General features: G+C 38.6%; 1 protein-coding gene across 2 annotated transcripts in view; it reads right to left on the reverse strand.

Moving 5' to 3' along the window:
- Positions 1–20,117, reverse strand: part of UNC5C (unc-5 netrin receptor C) — a 391,508-nt gene that overhangs the window by 41,033 nt on the left and 330,358 nt on the right. The window contains exons 8-11 of one of the 2 annotated variants that reach the window (XM_064369328.1): positions 13,848–13,904; positions 11,643–11,834; positions 10,626–10,970; positions 7,674–7,761 (exon numbers count right to left, since the gene is read on the reverse strand). In XM_064369328.1, the coding sequence (XP_064225398.1) occupies positions 7,674–7,761; positions 10,626–10,970; positions 11,643–11,834; positions 13,848–13,904 (682 nt within the window). The remainder of the gene's footprint in view (positions 1–7,673; positions 7,762–10,625; positions 10,971–11,642; positions 11,835–13,847; positions 13,905–20,117) is intronic. The other variant, XM_064369334.1, reaches the window with a different exon arrangement.

Genomic DNA, 20,117 nt, shown 5'->3' on the forward strand with positions numbered 1-20,117 from the left:
TAGGTACAAAAATTTGTATTTAGTTTTTCATTTGAACTTAATAGTTTCAGGGTAAATTTGGCGTCATCTATTTCTTAATGCTGTATCTTTCCTCCAAACATTGGCTATCTCTTCCAGTCTTTTCTCCTCCCTAACCCTGATATGCTTATCATTTATGTTCTCATTCTAACCATTGATAACTTTGCAACACAAGAATTGGAAATTTCAATATTTTCAAGGACCCCATTTGAAATCTCTTTCCAATATGACGTCAATACTTTGAGCTATATAGTTCCACCCATTAAATGTAAACCCATTAAAATGGACATTGTCCAGTTCACATCTTTTGATCAAATTCACATGTATATGTCAAGGGACGTATCAAATTTCTATTGCAATAGCCACTTGAAATTTATTTTTCTCTAGTCTTTATCTATGGTTTACATATTATTTATTCCATATTCTAGAAGTTTGCTTACATCTATGGGTTATCCTTGTTGAACAGTCAATGAATGGTAGCAGTTGTTACTATTTTTAATATTGTTGGAAGACAATTATCCATGAATTTCTCATGTTTATGCATGGATGTTTGTAGAGCAATCACCTTGAAAGATAAAGACAATGTCTACTTCTGGAGCAAATGGCAAATATGCGTACTCCTCATTATAAAAGACTCAGGTTCCCTAAGCTCACAGGCCCTTTTCTGGAATGCAACAATTGAATATGTAGACTTCATCTGAACCTTTTTAGATTACCATTTCTAAAATGGGGCTCACAAAATTGGCACAACAATGATGGTACTCTGCATAGCGCTATCGCTGTGGGTAATCTTTGATCCTCAAGTCTTGTGTCTTCTATCAGCATGCATAAAACCGTGGCAGCTAACTCGGTAGCTCACAAGCAGGTTTAAATCTTAGAGCTTTCACAGTTGACTATTAGTTCGAAGAATGCAATTAAAATTTGGCATATGTTCCCCTTAATAACTCTGGGCTGTCACTGCTTCCTCTCTTATTCTAAAACTGCACTAGGATCTCAGCAACCTATGGCTTTTCTTTCTTCCTATTTAGAAAACCAATAAAACTTTCACCTACTTTTAGTCTTTTAATAGCATTTACGTTCTCTTTGAGTAATAATACCCTTTCCTCCATTAAATCTAAAGTTATCTAGGTTCTTGGGAATGTACTTAAATTTGGAATTGTAAGGTTATTGGGAGCAAATTGAGACCTCTTTTCTATCCCCATTACCACCTTGGTTTTCATTTTCTGTTAACTCAGCTTGTCCTTCTTGCAGTCTGAAATTCATTCTCTTAAACATAAGTCAAGTTCTGCTTTCAGTGTGTCATAGTTAATACTATACTATCTACCTTAAGCAGTGACTTTATTATTGCTTAATTCTATTTTTCCTATCCTGGAGGGGTAAAAAAAACAATGATTGCATTTTTCTGAGCACTACTCTTACCTTCTAGTTACAAGTGTACCTTGAGAAGTGAACATTAAACTTTTAAAGAAGGAGACTACAGTGGAATCTATTTCAAGTGGTCTTTGCAATATAGTTGGGGATTGGAAACATCTATCTCTCAGTCTGGTGTTAGCAGCCGGTGCTTGAGGCAGGAAGGAGGAGGGGTTCTTCTCATCACTGACTTGGAACAGAAGGGAGAAGACTCCCTGCTGGGCTGGGGAGCTGTCAGACCTGTACTCTCCAAGTACACCCCTGGCATGCAATATTGATGGGCACCATTCTTGGAAGAGGGATAGCAAGGGAAGGAGGGGCAGTAGGTGTCAAAAGAATTTATTAACCCAGTGAGGTGCAAGAATGTAATGAATAGGGAAGTGGTGAAGTGGAATTCATAACAGGGAATGAAAAACAAAGAAGAAATAATCATAAGATTCTCTTATAGGCTTTCGAGATGAGAGAAGTAGCATTGAAATTGGAAATATCTGAACATATACGGAAGGAGTTAGGCAGGATAAGATTTAACTATGTGAAAACTAAGGTCAGAGTGTGTAACACATTTCCTTTATTTATACAAAGGAAGATATTAAAATACATAGAAGAAAATAGCAGAAAATAAATATCTTGGATTCATGTTTTTGCAGAGAAGGGCTTCACTCTTTATGTCTCAGGTGTTTTCTAAGCAATTCAAGCAAACAGTCTGTAAATATTAATTGCAGGTGATATGAAAATGAACATAGAGCAAAAATTAGCTGCAGAAGCAGCAATTAGGCAGAAATTCAGCAAAGAATGATGATTAAAATTTTAAATGTTTTCCAAAGTCCAACAAGGATAATATTCCAGTAAATATTATCTGGATGGATGCTGAATCCTCCAGGACAAAACCCAGAGAGAAATTTCAGTTTCCTGTCAGAAATGTTTTCTCATCCTTTGTCATTATCAGTGAGGAGAACTTCTAATCAAGAGTGCATAATTTACAAAACTTTCACGTAAGCCATTGCATTACCTGCTCATGGCACACCTGTAAGTTTGTTAGTGTATGTCTATTACCTCTTTTCCAGAAGAGGAAACTGAAATCTGCAGATATTAACATACTTGTCTAAGGATGTAAAGCTAGGTTTCAAACACAAATCATTTAATTTCTTTCACACAATGCTGTATTTTGGGTTGCTTAGACTGGGTTTAAGTCTTTGTGAAACTATTATTGTCTGTTACCTAGAGCAGGCTCAAAACTCCTTGAAAAGAATCTGTCTCCATACACCTATGTGGGAACAGGAGATGCTTTCTAGTAATGGACATCTCTTTTGTCCTGTCCCTCAGGATGATAATCCCACCCTAGGCTCAGCTGCCTTTTAAAGCACAGGCCTTCACACATAACTGGCAACTTGAAATATTTGCACTCTAGGTACCTGACAGGGACTATCTAACTCACTTGCTATCAAAAGCTCAATTGTGCAAAAATAATATTTATGAAAGCCACTCCAAAGGGCGTGCCACCATTTCCCTAGACAGACCAAAATCTATCCCTGGATTAAGCTGGAACTGATAAGCATTATGCTTATCTACTTCACTGAGGGACACTGATAGAAGCAGCCCTTGAAACTCATTGCTGTTTTTCTTTTAAGGATGATGTTCACTGTATTAGCAAAATGTCTTCTTTATGAGAAACCAAAGGAAAAATAATTGAGTTTCTTCTGAGCGTTTTTCCTCATGGACACGTGGATCTTGTTACTTAAAACATTCCCTTATTGAAAGGCTCAGAAATAGTAAATTCACGACCTGGTACCAGCAAATGTGCTGGGAATTACATTAACTATTTTACATTCTAACTGCTTGCCTACTTTATCTTATCTTTCATAACTTTATTTTCCCCATTTTCTTACCTTTTTAATCCACTTATTTAAATTTATTCCTCTTATCAAAAAGAAGTGTTTTCATAAACTACCTTGAAGCATTTCTTTATAAGTAGGATTTCAATAAATGTACATTGTCAAGAACAGTATGGGGATAAGATTTAAATATATCTGGACTCACTAACCCCCACCGTTAGTCTTTTTATAGCTTTTCCTTCAAACTGAGGAACTTGAGGCTCATCAATGAGAAAGGACTCTACTAAAAGGAGAAAGATCACTGTGTTTCCTTGAAGCAGAATAATGTCAACTACTATTTTACAAAGTTCCAAAAAATAACACGTTAAGCAAATCTATCTCCTATATGATTACCTACATAGGGAATTTTGGACCTCTATTTATCCTAACACATTACTTTATTATTTATATTTAATGGCTATATATGGTAAGTCAGTTGCCTCACCACTAACTCACATCTTAAACCATTGCTAAGGGGATTTCACCAATTAAAAAGAAATCCTAAAGGCCACTAACGTCCCACAGTCAGTTGACGAATCTAGTTATCTTTTTGTTGTTCTTCATCTTTCTTTACGTTTTCACTTTAATAATACCCGTTTTCAGGCTCCATCTTGGAGCTCTCTTCACCTTTGATTTTCGAGATCCTATTTATACCACAGTTTGTTTGTCTACCCTTAAAACCTTCACTCATTCATTCGGAAATATTCATTGAGGAGCCACTACTCATAACGCAGTAATATGTTAAGAACGGTGCTAGATGCAAAGTCTTCATTTGCCTTATCCTTACATGTTCCGTTTCGTTTCTCTCATCACACCCAGACGTTCTTAGGAATACTTCTCGAAGTTGTTTCCCCAGTTCTTTTTGCCTCTGCATTTTCTTGGCTGGAGGTTCCTTCCCTGCCATGACTTCACTTCCACGTCCCTAGCAGGAATCCACATCCCCACTTACACTGAATACATCCGCACTGGAATCTGTCTTCTCCCCTGGAGCCATTGCTGCCTCTCACCTTTCTCACAATTCTCACAGTGCCCCAGGCTTGATTTCTGAACCTATTCTGTGTGTTCTGCCTCTCTTTTGCAACACTTCTAGCAAGCTGTGAAATACTTTCTCTTCTGAAGTAGATTCTCTCTACACACTTTCCATTCTCTCAGCCTGGGGCCTGGCTCACCCTCTGGCCTGGCTCTTCCTGCTCCTCTTCCTCTCGCCTGCATTAATTACTGCCAGGGCCACCCCAGCACCAAAGCCTTCTGGGCAAGTCCTTCTGTTCCCTCCACCCATGCATCCCGCATACTGTCACCGGATCAATCTTTAAAAAGCGCTGCTATTCCTGTGTCACTCAGCTGCTCAGAAACTTTCTGTGGCTCCCTATGGTTTACAAAACGGTGTTCTATTTACCTTTATATTTGGAATTTCTAAATCGATTTCTTGATCTTCTGATGAAACTTCTAGGTGAGTACACAATGCAGAGAAAAGGGAAAATCAGCTTTCATGTCTTCAACTCAAATTGCTTTTCAACAAGAATAGATAAAGGACAAAATTTCAGTCCAGGTCGGGTTCATTTGTGCAAACTGCTACTAGAAACAAGGCAAAAAGGCCCATGTGAGCAGCATTAATTGTGGAAATTGTGTCCACCAGGAAAACAAAGGCTTTGCCCCCTCTCCAGAGATCTGTAAAGGAGGAGAGGTAGAGAACCTGAGCGCAGTCTTGCAGCCCTGCACCCTCGATGGTCGGAGAACTCCTGTCCCATCTCTGTGGCTCATTCAGGCTATTCAGCCGCCATCCTGCACTTTCGCTTAGAGCATATTCAGTAATGATAACACCCCTCCTGTCACATCCACTATGCCACATGTAATTAAGTTCACGCCTCTCTTCAGACAATTCACTTCCACAGATGACCAGCTGGATACCATCCAACTGGAAACATACCCAGATTGGGATGCAATAAAAGGAATCAGAGAGAAGGAAAACGGAAAAAACTGCTCAGAATTTTCCTCCGAAAGCACAGTAACATCACAGCTCCTGAGGTCCTCACGGAGTCTTCTCCCAAAGAATTTCTGTCTTGTATCATGTGTGGATAGAAAGGATCTTTAGTGAGCAATAGAAAGCGTATCCAAAAACGCACCATAATAAGCAGGCAGAGGTGTGGTTTGTGCATGGGTGCAATGGAGGAGGATGGCACATTAGGAAGCAGAAAGCGCTTTGTGGTCAGAAAAGCCTGACTTTCAATTCTGCCTCACTCAGCTACCAACTGTGAAACCTTGGCTATGGAACCCAATTCCCCGTGCCTCAGTTTCTTTATTTTTAAAGTGGAGCTCATCACAGCTTGCAGAGCGTAGTGAGAAGTGAAATTAAGAGTCTGCCGGATGAAGGGCAGGATGCCTTGTATTATGACTGTGTTCTAAAGCACATTCCTGCCACTGTTTTCACGATAAAAATGCATCTGGTTCATAAGAGAAAACTAGTGATGAGAAGACTTCTCGGTTATGTGACATGGTTAGCCTCCTGTGTTTGTTCCTTCGTTCACAGTCTCTGGAGCATATTTTCTTTTGAGATCTTGAGGTTTCACTAGCTTTATTTTTATAAACAGAACCTCTTTGATGCACACTAAATTCAACAGAGTAATTCCCTCTGCACCTAACTTCAGATTGTAGGCATAGCAAGGAGTGATTTCTGGTTTTCTTTTTGTTATAGTCAAAGGCAGAAAAGTGTCTAGCTTTATCAATTTTCTGTTTTCTCTTTCCTTCATCTGAAATGTACAATTATCCTGGTTAGGGTGCCAAGGAAACCATGGGAAGAGCAGGCAAGTGAGTGCACACACCTCTTTCAGCTTCAGCCCGCGCCTGCAGAAGCCCCTTAAGGCTTGATCTTCAGCTGCAGATAATGAGAAGCGGATGGCGAATAAGAGAGCCCCAGCAATTCACTATTTCTCACCATAAAGCACAAGCCAATACTTACTTCTGTTTAAACAAAATGTCCACATTGGCAAAGGCCTTGATGGACAGATGTACTTAATGCTAACCTTGACTCTGGATGACAGAAGGAAAAATAAAATAAAATAAAGAGGAGATCTTGGAGTTTGCTCATCTTCTTTTCTCCTGATGCAAAAGAAGGGAGATTTGAGGGCCTGTGAATGTTGCTTTGCATCGGGAATGAAAAAAATGAATATTTGATGTGAGTAAATACAAGCCTTTTAGTGATTTTCTGTTGCTCAAATTTAAGGCATGAATAATGCTCAGGAATTGTATTATTTTCTTAGACAGGCTAGTATTTATGTAGGTGGAAGTACAACACCCAAGGAAAAAAATGTTCGGGGTCACACCGATTATAAATGCCAATATCTCCACCTGAGAGCTTAATAAAAAAGCTTCATGGCTTGTGAAGAACAAGACTAAAACTGGGTGCTTTTCTGAGGATGAGAGCTGGGAAAAGAGAAGGTATAATGTGTTATAATGATCACCTAGTTCTGCATTGTCACTCATGCTTTATATTCAGAGCTCAGGGCTGAGGAGCCGAAGCATTTCCCCTTGGGAAAAACAATGATAATTACATGATGAGGATCTCCATTTTAACAACATCTTTCATTTGAAGATCTGGATGTACTTCAGAAGCATTAATCAGGCCTCTAAAGCACTATTTAACACACGCATTTAAATGGAAACTAATCAAGAAAGACCAAATATGATTTGTTAGAGGCCAAACTGAAAACTGAATTTAGGACTTCTCAACACCTCTTGTTATTTTTACTTAAAATAACTTCACCTTTATGATTATGACACATTCTAAACAAAGCCTTTTAATTCAGCCTAGTTTTATTCAATCCTAGACTCATTCTGAATGGCCTAATGTGGAATTTATCAGTGCTAAACATAAGAAGGAAATTGGTAGCACTTAAACTACCAGACAGTCACAAAAGGAAGAATCCGTGGGTAAGAATTAAGGGCTAGGCTTAGTGGGACTGGTAGGGATTGGGAGAGTTGTTCAATCCTTTGTGACCTTTGACTCTGTAATGGGAACAGGTTGGATTCCTGAGCCAGACCCCATGAAGTCCATGTCTCTGTCTCCACCCACATGTCTCTCTGGACAATCTAGGGATCACATTTGTGGATGTTTTTCCCAGAAATATGGCAACATGTCCACTTGGGAAAAGATCTCTAGCCTTCCACCCATATTCGAGATCTGCAAAGTATCTGGAGTTTCAAAGACAAAGAGAAGTAAAACCTGACCTTTTGTAGGTCAAGGAAAAAAAAATGTATGCCAGAAAACGTATGCAAGGTACTCGAGGCAAAAATACGTTGGGCTTATTGTGTCCATTGTATAATTCTCCTCCAAGTTAGACATTGATAAAGTCAGTGCACCAGAAAAAGCATATTTACCTCATAGTTTCTTTCCTGTGTACAGTCACATACATTTCATAGACTCTCCCTTGAGGAATGGCCCCAGCGGGAATCAGCAAACTGACTCCTGAATAGCAAAAGAGAAAAGCAGTCATATAAGACCTAGGAAGCAAAGCTTCTGCAGCATGTAAAAGAGAATGAGATTTTGTGACCGCGCAGCCATAAGCCTGCTTCGTTTTCTCTAAAGACATGTAAATATTCCAAGTTGCTCCATTTTCCTTCCTCGTCAGCCTCCTTACCACAGCTCCCTCTGAACTCTTAGGGAATTAAAGGAATGATGTAACTTTTTAAACTCTTGTTTTATTTAAGGAACAGACAGATGGTCCCACTGTTGTTTTCCTTGCAAGACAAGAGGAAAACCAACAACTGCTCAAAATTTCAAAGAGCTGTAAGGATGCATCATTTCTAATTTTTTTGAAAAATCTCCACGAGATTCAAAGTTAGGAAATGCCAACTTCAACCACAAAAAAAATGTATTTTTGAAATATCTGGTTAGCACAGTGTAATTCCATAATGGCATAAGAATTGGTGAAGACCGTTTATTGTACGTAGCTCTAGAAAGTGAACAGTAATTGCTAGTTTAGTCACAGCAGGTCAAAGCGTTTCTAGTTAGTTCTAACTTGTGCCCTTTTGCAGGACTATTAGATTGGGCTGGGTTCTAAGCTGTGTCTGCCGTAGCAGTGGTTTGCAAATTTGAGCTCACATCAGAACCACCTGGAGAGCTTGTTAAATCACAGAATCCTGGTCCCTACCCCCCGAGTTTTTGATTCAAAGATATGAGTGTGGTGTAGGAGAATTTTTTAGGTCAACCAGTTGTCAGGTGATGCCCATGATGGTAATCTGGGGCCCACACCATTGCTCATCATCACAAAGAGTGATTCAGGGTAGACAGCACTCCAAAGACTTTGACTCCATCGTTTGATTCCTATAAAATCCAGCTTACTTCAGCCCCATACGAATTTATATAGCATCTTTGTGAGTATAGTGTTTGGCAGTGTTGTGAATTTCAAGAAGGAGAAGACAGTCTTTTGTCTTTGAGTAATTTATACTTTAATTAGCGAGGAAATGGAATATGCCAAATGAGCATGAGGTGCTACAAAAACTTGCCTGACCATACTTTTCCCTCAAGATAAAAGAATGGAGAGTTAAGAGGTAGTAGTTATTCACAGGCCTTTATGTGACTGGTTGAAGATGTCGAGCCACAGCCTTCTTGAGAAGGAAAGTGATGTGAGAGCCCTGGTGTTGTAAGAAGTAGACTGTTGGCCGGGCGTGGTGGCTCATGCCTGTAATCCAAGCACTTTGGAGGCCAAGGAGGGCAGATCACCTGAGGTCGGGAGTTCAAGACCAGCCTGACCAACATGGTGAAACCCCGCCTTAAAAAAAAAAAAAGAAAAAGTAGACTGTCATCGTACAGAATGATTTGTGGAGGGCACAGCAGCAAGATTACACATGAGGCTACCGAGCCTCAGTGCTTTTACTTTTTTCATTGAAAACATAAAATATACCTTCATCTTTGTTATCGGGATGAAACAGCATCATGAGTATAAAGTAACAGGTAACTATTGCTTGTCCATTAAATGAAATATAATATGTTGATCACCATTGCCTCATACATAGGAAGAATTTAAAGCATGCTAGCTCATTCCCTTCCACTTAAGAAGCCCTCATGATAATGCACATATGAAAAAGTGGTAGGTATAGAAATGGGAAGAAGAGGAAGAATCCAATACATATCAGAGGGAAAAGAACTATTTTGAGAGTAATTGTAATGTTTCGACAATGGAAGAACATTAAAGTATGGTTTGATTCATTCATTAATGGACGGTTATAAAGATATTTAAAATCATGATTTTAAAGAGCATGCAATAGCATGAGGATTAATGAGAAAAGGGTGAAAAACATTATATAATACATGATCCCAACTATGTAAACTGTGAAGAAAAAGGAAAAAATGATACTTTATTAAATGTTTTAATTTTGTTAAAATATATTTTTAAAGACATAGGGTAAAAGTTGCCAAGGCATTGAAATGAGACACTAAATGGCAGGAGGAATCAAATAAAATTTCATATTCAGGCTTGAAGACTCATTGGTCTGTATAGTCCTTGACTATATATACGTTATGTTTTTTAATGTGGCAACACTTTAGGTCAATCAAGTTGCTTTTTATTATTGTACTTACAAAATACTCACAGCCTTGTTCGAAAGAATTAAGATAAATTCAGAGAGGAAGCCATCAGCCCTTTTATGACCTGGGGTTCTAAACCCATTACTAATATTGATTAATGAATATCAATTTTTAATCCAACAGTATCAGTCATTAACTTTAACTCATCATGAAAGACCTTTATGGGGCTTATTCTCTAGATGCAGAGAAACTACATAATAAACTGAAGACCAAATAATAGTATAAGAGCACACCTGATGAATTCGGTGATTCAGGATACATATATCAGAGGTAGGAGTGAGTATAGTGTACATTATCCATACTGTGAGGTAAAAGACTGTGTGATAAAGTTAGGTTAATAAATGAAGATTTGATGTCTATTATGATGCCTTCTGATGATCAAAAAATTTGTATGCTGTAGTATTGCTTCGTGTAGTAAATTGGAAATGAACCAAATGATATATTTCATAATTAGGTTTTCCTTTTAAAGTGTAATGACAACAGTGGGACTTGTGGCTTCATGCTGCCTTCTGAAGTTCTAGTGAAAAGGAGGTCAGTGATGGTTCTAGACTACACCTCAGCAGAAAGCTGTGAATATAAAATTTCTAGAGGAAGTGTTTTTTGAATTGGTTGGGGGAAGAGAAATGGTTTTGCTGATTTTGTCTGAAGTAACGTTCTGTTTATATTGAAAGTAGATTTGGGCTGGATAGGTCACATTTAACATTTCAGGCCTAATGAAAACATGACACAAACAAAGAAGATACCTGAATTGGGAACAATAAGGTGACCTCCAAGCGAGTTGAAGCTGCCAAATGCGGTACAGGATGGATCAGTCTGTCTTGCTAGACTCTGGTTCTTCAGGTTGAGGGCTTCATTCTCCAGCAATGACTGGGTCATCTGAGGGGACAGCTTGGACGTAAACTCAGAGAGCTCATCTTGGGAGGTGACAGCACCTGAGGTGTTATACACTTTGATTTTCAGGTTTGGCAGTGGATCCAGAATTGGAGAGTTGGTCATTGGAATTTTGTCTGAGACGTCATGCAGGGCATAGACGGGTCCTCTGTACATGGCTGCAGCTGAGGTGAGGTCTGGGGGTACTGCCAGGAGATCTGAGTCAGAAAAAGAAAAGAATCCCATTGGCTTTCTCCATTCAGGCCAACCTACATTAGTCAGACTCTCCCTTACACTTTCTGAGCCAAAAGTAAAGCAGCTCAGCTAATATTGGAGGTGGATAGACAGGCTCTACTGAAAACAGGGCAATCAGGTAATTACCAGCCATTTTATTATTGGCTGTAAGTAAGTGGCCAAGTTCATTCTATGTTTTGCCTTGAAGTCTACTCATTATGCCCAAGGTATTTAGTTATTTCAACAGACTGGATTGAACAATGTACCCACTAGGTGACTATTAGCTATAGTTTTCTTGGTCTATATAAGAGTTGGGTTCATTGGTAAATCATTGTATTCATAGCAATACAAGATGTCTTAACAAAGGAAGGAAAAAAAGGCTTAAGAAATCAGTCAACCAATCAGTGTAATCTTTTCAAATTGAAGCTAAAAAGTGACAGAAAAATCTGTCAGAAAAGAAAAAAGAGAGGAACTGTATGCCTTGTTAACTTTAATCTGGTATGTACATGACATTAAAGCAGTAATGAACAAAACTGACTCAAATTGCTGTCTTCATGGAGCTTACATTCTAGCTGAATGGGATGACTCTGAAGTCATTGCTTTTGAAACTGCTTACATGCATAGGTAACAGGGTGTGAAGGGGAATGTCAACTGACCTTGTCTTGCTGCTTTGATGTTCACAGGCTGAAAGCCCCCATTGAGTGCTGAAGAGTCAATAATATCTGACTCAAAGTCACGATGATTCTTCCGATATACAAACAAGGCCACAACTACAGAGATTGCCAGGCAAACGATCACTGCTATCACAATCCCAACATAGAGAGCAACATCATCTGAATCAGGAGCAGCTAGAGGGAAGAATGAAACACTGAACCAGCTGCTTATAGAAATTTCCCACAGTACACATATGTATTGCTATAATTTTTTCCGACATTTACTGCCTTTTTTATAGGTTAATTTCAAATCTATTTCAAAAGCTATATAAAATGGCTGTGGCCTTTCAGTGGAAAATTATCTCTGATTTCTTTTCCTTTCTCACTCTGTATGTATCCACCCACTAATCTATCTTATAATTGAGCAGCATAACAGACCGTTTATTACTAGGCTTATAAAGAAACTGGAACTAAAACCATCCCAACCCACAGGAAAAAAAAGTTTATAACTCATTTCAGGTGGAAAAGTTTGGAAGGGTTTTTGAATTCACTGATAATTCTTTAAAAACTTAGAAATATCTGGCATGTTTCAAACCTGTATATTTATTGAACCAGAATATTTTCCTAAGTATCACTGTAAGTCATAAAATTACTTTCCATAGCACTCTCCTCACTTTCCTCTAAATCAATGGAAAGGTGGGTGGGAATGGTGTAACTAAGCAAAGCAAATATTAGGAGCAAACATATTAGATTTGAAAGGTGTGCTTTCAGAGGGCCCAGATCTGGGGAACAGAGGTTAATGCTGATAACCTTCTCTAAGTCCAGGCTTTTGATACAGATGCAGTATTATCTCTGAGAACCCTGAGCTTCTCACGGTCCCCTGCCAGAGATTTACATTTGAGCTACTCATTACTAGAATAAAATATAGCTCTCCTGTGCATTAAGTAAGATAAAGGCCTGGTTCAGTGATCAGAAAGGTCAGGCTACCCCAGAGGGCAAATAAGCATTTGACCAACACAGTGTGTCAGTCAACTGAGGCCTTGTATCTGGAACAGAATTCCTATAAATGTTGCATGTTGCCTTGGTGGCATAGAACATGCTTTCATCCAGCTGGAAAAGGTGATAGAAGCTGATAATTAAAACAAACAAATGAAAAGAAACCTTTGCGAACCCCTTTGACATTTTTAAGTCTCTGTTTTTAGTTTTCTGTGACCCATGTAAACATGTTCAGCAAAATTAATCAAAGCTGCTCCACTTATTGTAAAAGAGGTTGTTAAATTGGTACTTCAGATGGTCGAGAACAACCCAGAATTTTTTGGTCAATTTTATATACATGTGCATTTTTCGGGGAGAGGGAACTTTCAAATTTATAGGTCCCATCACCTCCTAAAATGTAGGAACCACGGCACTCTTCTAAGACTCACAGCCACGTGGTTTATATGGCGAAATAACTCATTTCATTTGCCAGTAGCTCATGAGGTCACCCACACTCTAATGCCACGGTCTCTTTCATATATTAGCAGTGTAAATGAATTCTCTATTGGAAATTTCTCTATCTCTTTTAGCGTTTTGTGTTTAAACGTAATGTATCCAAAAGGATTTTACTTTCTTTTAAAAATAATTTTCTTCCCCGAATTTTCAGAATATTCACTTCCCTATCAATCAAGTCAATATTAGCAGATTTTCTTCAGAAAACCAGTGATATCCCAAATAGTCTCGGTTGGGTGAGTGCTGCTTTCAAAGTGCTTACTTCACTTTTGTGCAGGGTTTTATTTCAGGCACTGCTGAAGGATTCTGAACTCTGGTCAGAATATTATATCTAAATCCTTAATGTTGTACTTTACCAGGTCATAGTCACTTATTCAACATTCATGATTTCCAGCTCAACAGATCTGTCTTTCTCTACCCTTTCCTTTTTAGTATTTGAACCCTGCCCTTTACTTATATCAGCATATTTCATGATATGTTTTGTCAGCTACTGGGACTCAAGCTTTGAATGGTAGACTGATAGATTTTAAAGCTGGCAGAGTCTTGAAATGACCCTTTCTTTTCTTCAGCAGCAAAAATCTAATTTATTTTTCATGTTAGAATATATTAGGCTCCTATTTCCTGTGTGCACATCTGTAATCCAAAGAAAGGTAAACTTGAACTAGGGGCAATAACATTAAATGATTATTCAGCAACATAAAATCCAAACATCAAACTTACAAGAAAATCCATATTCATTCTGGGTTCTCTGTTCAGTTGAAATGGGATAAATGAAACCTTTAAAAGAAAAGAAATGAAACAAAAATGGGAACAAAATCAAATTAATGAGGGAAACAAAATGGGAAGCATGAAAAATGGTTTAATTAAAAGGAAAAGAAACCTGTGGTCCTTTAAAACTCTGGTTTAGTACAGAATTATTATTTTGCATCTTCTGTCTGCTCTGGAGCCTCACTAAGAATTAATAAGCAGGCAGATTGAATTTTAGAGCAAAAACTGGTCTCGAGTCACTAACTTTGGAGTGCTTAAAGTCTTTCTTTTATAGAGCATAAACTCTAATGGATCTAATTTATTTCAGACATCAAGGGTCATTAGCATAAGGAAAATCTTTTTTCCTTACCCCTGCCATATGCTTTAATTCCCAGGACATATTCAGTAAGGCTTTAAACAGTTTTTATTTATTTATTTATTTAATCATAACAGCTTGTGCTTGGTCTAAGAGAACTAAAGAAGACCTGTTATCATTGGTCAAAGGTTAAGTACCCATTTACCGAGCTGAGCTGAGACCACCTCTCCCCGCTCCATCTCAAATCTACTTTTTGGATTTTCTGTTGTTTCTTGCCCCCTTCATTTAATAGGAATCCAATAGGTTTTGCCCAGGGACTGAACAGTTTGTCAATGCAATGGAAACTGGATGCTTTTTATTTGAAATCATTAGAAAACCAATAGGGCCTAGAGGTTATAAGGTTATTTATTTTAGGGCTTCAGAGGAATGGTGTATATTGGGAAAAATAAAAACCTCCTCTCAATGGAAAGTGCAGAAATAGCGTTAGCATTTTATTTCTCTTCCTGTTTAGTGTATTTGAAGATGGAAACTAACAATAACACAATATGGATAATGATAATAATGTGAAGTGGAATAAGATAGGAAAAAGTCATTTAAAATATGTGCAACGCAAACTTTTCGAACTGACAAACCTATGGAAAGTTGTAAAGTGTATCTTATAACGGGTACCCACAGTTCATCAGGATTTAATATACTGCTACATATGAATTAATCAAGTGATCTAGTACCATTTGGATTAATCAAATGAAGATGACTAATAAGCATGTGAATTAAACCTTTCTAGTAATATTCTAGAACAAAAATAGAGGAAAACTGCAAGAATCACAATTAATTGGTTCAAAATGAAAGGTCTATAAAGCTGTAATACTAAAAGTAACTCTAAATCGTGCTTCAGGTAGCATTTCTGTAGTTTGCAGAACACTCTGTTCTTACAACACTCAGCTATTTACCTATTTGGGGGAACTAATTCTGGAGAAACATGCAGTGCTACCTTAATGAAAGAGAGCTTTGCTGTGGCACAGACAGGTTTGCTCTGAATTAATTTTTAATGCTTTATTTTAGAGCAATGATTGCAACCTCCTACTCAGTTTTATAAATATTATATTCCTTATTTCAGTTGTCTGAGTCCATGTATTAGGTTTGATTTTCATTTTTAAACACCTCTGTCTGGTAATAAAATTTTTCCATTTGTATTATGTGAACTCAATAAAAGGACATCTGGGACATACACAGGTTCTATTTTCAAAACCCTAAGACTTAACACAAAAGAAGTTCACTGCTAGTAGAGGAGATCAGATCACAATGCCATCCTCTTGGAAGTTATGATGTTAAATAGAGGAATGTCAAAAGACTTATTTTTGCAGGTAAGAGGGCAAGGAAATGAGTATAAAATACATATTTAGAAATGCTATGATGCTCATCCTGAAACTTTTGGTAACAATCAGCCTGGCAGCCTGGCATGGTGACTCATATCTACAATCCCAACACTTTGGGAGGCTGAGGCAGGTGTATCGCCTAAGCTCATGAGTATGAGACCAGTCTGGGCAACATGGTGAAAGCCTATCTCTACCAAAAATACAAAAAATTAGCCAGGTATGGTGGTGTGTGCCTATAATTCCAGCTAATTGGTGGGTGGGGGGGGTGGGGCTGAGATGGGAGAATCACTTGAGACTGGGAGGTGGAGGTTGCAGTGAGTAGAGATCGTGCCACTGCACTCCAGTCTGGGCGACACAGCAAGACTCCGTCTCAAAAAAAAAAAAAAAAAAAAGTGAAAGAAAATAAAAAAGAAAAGAATCAGCATGGGCCTGCTCGAATAAACAGAAGACCTGCATCTTACAAAAGGAAAAGCCTGTCTCTGGCTAGATATCATGTGGTCTGAATGTTTTCCCTGTAAAGCAGTTCTGAGTTGTGTTTACCCCTGCTTCCCACCAGAATTCCTGTTCATAACAGGCAGACCAATAATAGGGAATATATAATATTGATTTGAATGTAAACTTTCACAAATTATGTAGATTTGAACTATTCAGTAAATGTTTTTGTGCTTTATGGTATTTATCTGAAACTTCAATTTCATTCCAGGTACAGAATTGGAACTCATTCATTCATCATCCATTTAGCAAATACTCTTGAACCCTATTATATATTGTGGGTTCTGTTGTAGATATAGGGATGCTGTTCTGTTTATCTCAAGTTTAACAGAAAAGAAGCAAGTAAACAAAATAATAAGATCATTTCAAATAACGAAAAAGTTCTTTTAAAAATGAACCAGGCTGGGCGAAGTGGCTCAAACCTGTAATCCCAGCACTTTGGGAGGCCGAGGCGTGCTGATCATAAGGTCAGGAGTTTGAGACCAGCCTGACCAACATGGTAAAACCCTGGCTCTACTAAAAATACAAAAATTAGCCGGGCATAGTGCTGCGTGGCTGTAATCCCAGCTACTCGGGAGACTGAGGCAGGAGAATCGCTTGAACCTGGGAGGCGGAGGTTGTGGTGAGCCAAGAGAACACCATTGCACTCCAGCCTGGGTGACAGAGTGAGACTCCATCCCAATAAATAAACAAACAAACCAAAAGAATGTAATGTGATTGAAGATGTCAGGATGGCCAACTTAGGGAATTAGGAAAAAAAAATTTTTTTTTTTTTAATTGAGATGAAATTTGAGCTGGAGCTTGAAAAAAAGAAGGAACCTTCCAAGTGAAGTTCAGGAGGCAACTGTATGATGAGAAAGGACAATAAATACGACAGTCCTGACAGAAAGACAGAGTGGTTAGAGGGTGCGGGAGTGAGAAAGGAAAGGGAGGAAGCGGGGTCGGAGGATTGGCAGCACCAGGTCACGTGGTGATGGAACAGGCTGAAGATGCTCCCTCTGTCACCCAGGCTGGAGTGCAGTGGCTCACTGCAACCTTTGTCTCCCGGGTTCAAGCAATTCTCCTGCCTCAGCCTCCTGAGTGGCTGGGATTACAGAATATGTACCACCACGTCCAGCTAATTTTGGTATTTTTAGTACAGACAGGGTTTTGCCATGTTGGTCTTGAAATCCTGGGCTCAAACTATTCGCCCACCTCGGCCTCCCACAATGCTGGGATTACAGGTGGGAGTCACTGTGCCTGCCCTCCACAATGAGTTTTAATTTTATTCTAAGTGAAATGCAAATCCTGTGATGAAAAGTAATTTTGAAAAAAATTACCTTGGTTTCTATACACACGGATTTGCAAATGGAGCAAAGTGATAGGCTTCTATAACACATGGCTTGGGAGATATCTGTCAATAGGTGTATCAGTATAACTGATGAAGCATTTGCATTTGAGAAAGAACTTAAAGAAAGTATTCAAAAATATTAAATATAGCCTCACTGTATATACAATATTAAAATATTTAATACAATATTTAATATTAAAATATTTAAAAATATTTTAAAAAAAATCTCACTTCAGTTATTCCTCACAGGCAATTAGAACAAATCTAGCCAAACTCCTATTTTCCTACATGGGAAATTTAAAACAGACCAGTATTAAGTGTACCCACCAAAGGTTCAACACTCCAATTTACTCTGTTATGGAAACACTGATAAAGAGTTTTGGAAGGCATCCCTGTAAAACTTTTTCCATCATTTTTAAAACACTTCTACAACTACAGAGTAAAACATCACTTAGGAGGCTAGGAATCAGAGAAGAAGGAGATTACTGTTCCATCCTCTAAATGAGGGGAACACAGAATCACTTTCTGGTGTTTGTTTTCATGCTTCTCCATCTGATCCGTCTCTCACGGAACAACAGGGAACATTTTCTTCAGCTAATGAGGTGACCCTGCTGAGAGTCGTCCTAGCAATAATAAAAAATAACATCTCCAGCAGAACACAGTGCAAAATAATTGTTTTTTGGGTTGCTACAGACAGCCTGGTTCAAAAGTTAGGGACTTCAGTTAACTTTCCTGCTACTTGAAAGTAAGGTGGACTAAAAATAGCTCCAGGCCATGGGCCAACACATTGCTTTTGCAGTCTCATGAACTTCAGCTTGAATCCTAGCTCTGCCACTTAGCTGGGAGAGCTTGGCCAACTACTTCACTTTTCTAAGCATCAGTTTTCTAATCTGTGTAAGGGATATGAATAGTTACTCTAGAGCTGTGGAAAGGATAAATGAGATTTGTAAGGTGCTGGTACGTTGCCAGCCATCAATAAATGGCCACCAATGACATTGATATAATCATGATGCACATTACTAAGGTACACTAAGATGCTGGGTTCTTAAGGAATTTTATTTGTAGAGTCAACATAGCCTATTACCTAATGAGTGATCTTAGGAAACTCGTTTAAATTTGTTTCCCCAGTTATTACACAGACAAGGAGCCCAGTTTTTCACAGAAGCTGTATGCAATGATTGCCTCTAAGGACTCTTTCACTCTCTTTACGTAAAGAGGCTTATGCCTGGCCTTTGTGGCTTCTGGCAAAAGATATGGTGGTGTGTTTCCAAAGCACATTTTCAAGGCCAGAGTGCAAACTGATGGTAAAAAGGTATCTCAAGCAAGAGTGGTGCCATTTCTCAAGAGGGTGTTTGGAAATGAAATGGGAGTGGTGTTTTTTTGGTTGTCACAAGGATTAAGGGTTTTTTTTTTGGCATTTGGTGAGTGAAGGCCAAGGATATTGAATGTCTTGCAATGAAAGAAACAATCTTGCCATGAAAGGATGGCTCAGAACAAAATCCACTTCCCCTGAAAACAACTTTCAAAATCACCTCTCTTAGAATGAGGAGGGAAGAACAGGCATGGCGTTGAGGGAAAGGTATGAGGCTTGTTACCCCTGGGTACAGCATGGCCTCAGCAACCGCTTTTTCAAGAGCAATGCTTTTTCAAGGGGAACTGCTTATAAGCTACATCCACTTTTTAAAACATTGTATTTATTTATTCATTGAGACAGGGTCATGCTGTGTCACACAGGCTGGAGTGCAGTGGCGTGATGAGAGCTCACTGTAGCCTCGATTTCCTGGGCTCAAGCAATCCTCCCACCTCAGACTCCCAAGTAGCTGGGGCCACAGATTTTCACCACCACACCCAGGCTATTTCAATATTTTGTAGAAATTGGGTCTTTCTATGTTGCCCAGGCTGGTTTTGAACTCCTGGGCTTAAGCTATACTTCCACCTTGGCTTCCCAAAGTGCTGGGATTATAGGTGTGAGCCATTGCATCTAGCTGTAATTTGTATTTTAAAGAAAATTTATTTTTTTTAAAGACAAGATTTTCCTGACCTGCAGGAACAAGGACTAAAGGAAATTCAATTTGGAGAAAACCTTTAAGTGAAGGAAAAATATTTGAAAACTGGAACAAGAGCAGGCTGTGTCTTAAATAGGTTGTGCAATGCTTCTTTTACTTGAAGGCCATCTCATAATTGCTCCAAACATCATCTCAAGAGATTATCTCATTAGACCTTTTTAATACAAAGATACTGATTCTCAAAGGTGAGAAAGGATGTTTGCAAAGTTCCCCCAAGTGTTGAAATTCAGTCAACTAAAATTTGGGTCAGTAAAGCTGACATTGTGTAATTTTGCACTGTCCCGGTCTGGGTGGCATCATTCGTATTTGTGTTTACTGTAGATTTGGATTGATCATAGAACCATCTTCTGACTGCTGGTAGTAAAGTGACTTAGGGAACGAATGGCTTTTTTCTAATTTGCACAAGGTCATCATTTAGACTATGGGTGGGATCCAAACTTTTTAGTGATGTCCAACCACTGTAAAGATCAGAGCCATGTCCAAGTATTGTAAAAAAGAAAAAGAGCAAGAGAGCTTTCCTTGGTGTTTACATTGAAAGAAGTAACATCAAATTATCCCTAGATGCACAGCCAAGACCCAGTACTGAACAACAATGTGCCTTAATGTAGCCTATTTGGTGGGTTTATATTTGAGAATCTCAAGAATAACACCAGAAACCAAATG

Source organism: Aotus nancymaae, unplaced genomic scaffold, assembly GCF_030222135.1.
Source record: "Aotus nancymaae isolate 86718 unplaced genomic scaffold, 86718_ANA_hifiasm-v0.15.2.pri h1tg000006l, whole genome shotgun sequence".
In the NCBI taxonomy this organism is placed as follows: Eukaryota; Metazoa; Chordata; class Mammalia; order Primates; family Aotidae; genus Aotus; species Aotus nancymaae.